The sequence below is a fragment of the Mycetomoellerius zeteki genome, unplaced genomic scaffold, assembly GCF_001594055.1.
Source record: "Mycetomoellerius zeteki isolate Tzet28-1 unplaced genomic scaffold, Tzet1.0 scaffold291, whole genome shotgun sequence".
NCBI classification, from domain to species: domain Eukaryota; kingdom Metazoa; phylum Arthropoda; class Insecta; order Hymenoptera; family Formicidae; genus Mycetomoellerius; species Mycetomoellerius zeteki.
In genome coordinates, this window is record NW_017257273.1 from 102,899 (window position 1) to 108,575 (window position 5,677).

The window sequence follows — 5,677 nt, forward strand, 5'->3', positions numbered from 1 at the left end:
AAAGAATAAGATATACGCGTTCTGATATCCCACAGAATTGAATACTTGATGTAAGGATTGGAAAAAGGAGTATCTTGATTTGTGACTTGTTAAAGAGAAGAGAGAGTATCTTTATTTGTGAGACCGTGAAACGACGGTCAATCTACACGGGGGTGGTGACGAGGGCTCGCGGAAGCGCGGGTGAACGGTGCGGTGTTCCGGGGTGGCAGCAGCGGGGTGGCTCGCGGTGGTGACCAGCTCGCGGATAAAGGGCGAGGGAAATGGGCCGCTCCGCGTTTGATACGTGATACGAGGTGCGTGAGCGCGCGCGCGCGCTCTCTCTCTCTCTCCCTCTTTAGTGGAGCAGCCCCGCGCGTGTGTATGTGGCGTGCGTGCGTGTGTCGTCGTCGGCCTCCTCGTCCTCCCCGTTGTCGTCGTCGTCGACGTCGTGCCGAGTCGCGAGTTTGTGTGCCACCCGAATACGCGTGTGTGTTGCGTGAATGAAAAAGGAAGAAGGGGGAGGGCCGCTCGTTACCCCAAGATTGCCGAAACGAGCGTCGTTGTGGTGGTTGTCATCGCCGTTGCCGTCGTCGTCACCGCCGTTGCCCTGACGCGCGACTCGACGTGGACGTCGAGAGCAAAAGGGATAGGCTGCTCTTCGTAGAAATGCGACGTGATATGACGACGGTGAGGAATGATGTCGTTGTGACGACGGCAACGGCGGCGACGACGATGTCGTTGACGACGTCGTTAACGACATCATTGTGGACAACACCACTGTGGACACCATCATCGTGGACACCATCATCGTGGACACCATCATCGTGGACACCATCATCGTGGACAACATCATCGTGGACAACGTCATCGGCAGTATCCTTAACTACATTGTTATCGACGTCGACATCAACAGCAACAACGGTAAATGCAGCCGCTCTGTTCCATCGCCTGTTTGCAACAACACTATTGCTGTTGTTGCTGGTGTCGACGCATCTTGGCCCGGCCGCGGCCGCCTGCCGGTGGACCAACGAGGCTGGCAACGACACCCGTTCAGCGGATTGCGCCCTTCGCGTGCTAGATCCTACGGCGATCGTCACCCTGGCGCCGTCCCTTGATGGCGCACTTAAACTACGGATTCGCTGCAGCGATGTGCACCACTTTGAGAGCAGCTTGAACGCGCAAAGTTGGCAGCGGCTGGCCGGTCTGCATGAATTGCACGTGCACGGCTGCAAGGTGTTACGTATCCCAGAGGATGCGTTTTTGCCATTGCCGGATCTTAAGCGGCTCGTCGTACAGACGTTTAATGCCGCTTGGGGTGCTGCCAGATATCTGGAGTTCGCGCCGAGTTCGCTCCGAGGCCTCCGCGAGCTTCATACTCTGGAGATTGTCGAGAGCAATGTCTTGGCACTGCCGCCCAAACTGCTTTGCGAGCTCGATAATTTGCAGACCCTCAATCTCACTGGCAATCGTATCCGCGACATCGATGATATCGGTCTAACAGTGCGCGCTGAAATCAACGGCGGATCCTGTCGCGCCGATATCAGGATCCTGGATCTATCACGCAATGAATTACGGCAACTGTTTGATGACGGACCACTGGTGAGCCTGCGACAACTGCAAGAGCTACACCTGCAGCGCAATGCAATCACCGAGATCGGCAAGAATGCCTTACAAGGACTCACTGTGTTGCGTACATTTAACGTCAGCCACAATTCCCTGGATTCGCTGCCCGAGGATTTGTTCAAAACTACGCGCGACCTACGGGAGATACACCTGGCGTACAACGGCCTACGTGATTTGCCACGGGGCGTGTTCACACAGCTGGAGCAGCTGCTGGTGCTGAATCTCGCCAACAACCGCCTTGGTAGCGATCGTGTCGACGAGACTACTTTCCTCGGTTTGATTCGTCTGATCGTGCTTGACCTCTCGTACAATCAGCTGACACATATCGACGCCCGCATGTTTAAGGATCTGTTCTTTCTACAGATCCTCGATTTACGCAATAACTCAATTGACCGTATCGAAAGTAACGCTTTTCTGCCGCTCTACAACCTTCATACACTCGAACTGTCTGACAACAAGCTCCATACTATAGGAGCACAACTCTTTAACGGTCTGTTTGTACTAAATCGCCTGACCATGTCCGGGAATTCGATTTCGAATATCGACACGATGGCGTTTCGCAATTGTTCTGATCTCAAGGAACTAGATCTCAGCGGTAACGAACTTACTGCAGTGCCGGACGCATTACGCGACCTCGCCTTCCTCAAGACCCTTGACCTGGGCGAGAACCGGATCAGCGAGTTTCACAACGGTTCCTTCCGTAACCTTCATCAACTCACTGGTCTACGTCTAATCGGCAACGATATCGGTAATCTGACTCATGGTATGCTCTGGGACTTGCCAAATCTCCAAATTCTCAATCTGGCTCGGAACAAAGTGCAACACGTGGAAAGACACGCGTTCGAACGTAATATCAAATTGGAAGCCATCCGCTTGGATGGTAACTTTCTATCGGAAATCAACGGTGTATTCACCAGCATCACTAGCCTTCTGTTACTGAATTTATCGGAAAATCACATAGAATGGTTCGATTATGCCTTCATACCTGTTAATCTTAAGTGGCTCGACATTCACGGCAATTTTATCGAAAGTCTTGGCAACTATTATAAAATTCGCAACTCTAAAGTGAAGACTTTGGACGCTAGTCACAATCGCATCACTGAGCTCTCGCCGTTGTCTGTGCCAGATAGCGTGGAGCTATTATTCATCAACAACAACTACATCAGTACCGTACGACCGAACACATTCGCCGACAAAGTGAATCTCACCCGGGTTGACATGTACGCGAACATGATCGAGACGATGGAGTTAACGTCGCTACTGCTGACCAAAGTACCAGAGAACAAACCACTGCCAGAATTTTACATCGGTGGCAATCCCTTCAACTGCAACTGCTCGATGGACTGGCTGCCAGCCATCAATAACCAAACGTCGACAAGAGAATATCCGCGTGTCATGGACCTTGACAATGCCATGTGCCGTACCTCCGGGCCGCGGGGAGTCGCCATCGTCCCGGCCTCGACTGCACGCTCGGAACAGTTCCTCTGTCGCTACGAGGCGCATTGTTTTGCTCTCTGTCATTGTTGCGATTTTGATGCCTGTGATTGCGAGATGACCTGTCCAGCAGGTTGCAAGTGTTACAATGACCGTACATGGAATACGAACGCAGTCGATTGCTCAGGTCTTGGAGTCGAAGAAATTCCGCGTAGGATACCGATGGATGCCACCGAAGTCTATCTGGATGGCAACGTGTTACGAGAGTTGCAGAATCACGTGTTTATCGGCCGTAAGAACATGCGTGTGTTATACGTAAACGCCAGTGGCATTGAATCCATCCAGAATCGCACCTTCAACGGCCTCAACAACCTGCAAATTCTACATCTTGAAGACAATCGCATACGTGAGCTCAAGGGCTTCGAATTCGAACGATTATCGCACTTGCGCGAGCTCTATCTACAAAACAATATGATTGGCTTCATTGGCAACCTTACGTTCTTGCCATTGCGATCGCTTGAGATTCTTAGATTGCACGGCAATCGGTTGGTAACCTTCCCCGTGTGGCAAGTCACTTTGAACGCTCGATTGGTTGAATTATCGCTAGGCGGCAATCCATGGTCGTGCCGCTGCAAGTTCCTGCAAGAGCTGTCTTCTTGGGTGTCAGACAATGCGCACAAAGTTATTGACGCTAGCGATGTATGGTGTTATTACGGTGGCGACGCCAGACCATCTTATCGACGTCGTTTGAATGTCAATGAGACTGCCTGTTCGGATTATTTCGCTCAAGGTGGCGTCATTGAGAGTATCATGGTATCGGACTATTTACCGTTGGTAGCTGCCACTCTTTCAGCCATCATTGTTTTGCTGGTGATTATAGTACTCGCTTTCGTGTTCCGCGAACCGGTCGGCGCCTGGGCCTATTCCAAGTACGGACTGAGATTCTTGCGCACGAAACCGGGCAAATCCGTAACGACGGCGAGCATGGGTCCTGCGGCCGCGATGGCTACGGGTTGCTGTGATGTCGATCGCGATCGCCTCTACGATTGTTACGTATGTTACAGTCCAAATGACGAGGACTTCGTCTTGCACTCGTTAGCAGTTGAACTGGAACACGGCGCGGCTGGTCTGAGACTCTGCCTCCATCACCGGGATTTGCCTTGCGTGTTGCGCGCTTCTGCGCCCGCACCAGCCGTCCTCGAGGCGGTAGATGCATCTCGACGCGTGTTAATTGTGCTTACCCGTGATTTCCTTCAAACCGAATGGTCGCGTTTCGAGTTTCGCGCGGCGCTGCACGAAGCATTGCGCGGTCGTGCCTCCCAGCTGATTGTCATCCAAGCTGGCCATGTTAGCATCGAAGTTGAACGCGATCCCGAGCTGCGGCCCTATCTGAGAACGGCAGCGCTTATACTTACATGGGGCGAGAAGAGGTTCTGGGAACGGTTAAGGTACGCTATACCGTCGTCTACGACAACTGCAATCATTGCTACTAGTACCACTACCACCACTACAGCCGTCGGCGATGTGTCCGTCGAGAGCAAATCTTCACCGTTGGTGTACAAACGCAACATCAACACCTACACACTGGACGGTGGTGTTGGTAGTCTCGAGAAAACCGGGATGTCGACGCTGCGTGGCGGTCAACGTGCTGCGCTCTTCAAGGACGCATCGTCGGCGTTGATGCTGCAACACGCGCCGCCCGCCTATTCGTGCGGCGGTGCCCCGCTTCCCCCCATGTTGCCACAGCAACAACAGCAGCCGCAGCCACCGCCACCGTCGTCGTCGCCGGCGCAACCCAGGTTAACCGTCAATCACGCCTACCGGGACGCGGTGCCAGCTAGTAATCTCATCACGACCACTGTCGCCACCACCAACACCGCCAACTGCGGCGTTGGCGAGGACCACAGGAGACCGCTGTCCGAGCACATCTACTCGTCCATCGACTCGGACTACTCCACCCTTGAGAGGACCGCCTGGAGGCAGCAACAACCACCGCCCCCACCGCCCCCGCCCACCTCTGGACAGGCCTATCTGGTTTAGCTCCCTGCGACCGATCCTGGTATCCCCGTGTGGGACTCATGGGACTACGATACTGTCGATCCGACTACAATAATGACGAGCGACAGTAATCGTTCTGAAAAGGTTGTGCTGAGTCTTGTTCACGTGACGCACGGTCGACAGATTGTGAATTTTCGAAAACGTTGCGCGTGTGCCGAGTCACGAACCCCTGCGAAATATGTGTACATAGTTCAGGGACATCGTCGCAAAGGACGAAGGACGGAATATTCGCATATCATAATTATCTCTAGAGACTTTGGGGATGTCTATTGCGATAATAATTGCGCCGGTTTCCTTTTTTGCTCAATGAAAATTTCGATTTTTTTTATGTCGTTGGAATGTAATTGATGTTTCTTTACTTTTTTCTTTATCTCTTTTTCTTGTCTATTTTTGTTATGTATATTCTTAACTCCATCTTCCTTTGCTCTGTATGCTTGATGTAATAAGTCTTTCGGCCTATTCCATTATTGTCAGGATTGCACATTGCGCATTCTTGATATAAATACCAATTTCGCAACAGCGTCTTATGCGAATGTTTTGTTCAGGTATACAGAGTGTCCCTGAATCTCGTTTATACATAGAA

The 5,677-nt window shown here is 52.1% G+C and overlaps 1 protein-coding gene across 1 annotated transcript; it reads left to right on the plus strand.

The window, feature by feature from the left end:
• Positions 1 to 652: 652 nt before the first annotated feature.
• Toll-7 (Toll-like receptor 7) lies at positions 653 to 5,428 on the plus strand. Its single transcript, XM_018450672.1, has one exon. The coding sequence runs from the start codon at positions 658 to 660 to the stop codon at positions 5,074 to 5,076; it is 4,419 nt and encodes a 1,472-aa protein (XP_018306174.1). The 5' UTR covers positions 653 to 657; the 3' UTR covers positions 5,077 to 5,428.
• Positions 5,429 to 5,677: the final 249 nt, after the last annotated feature.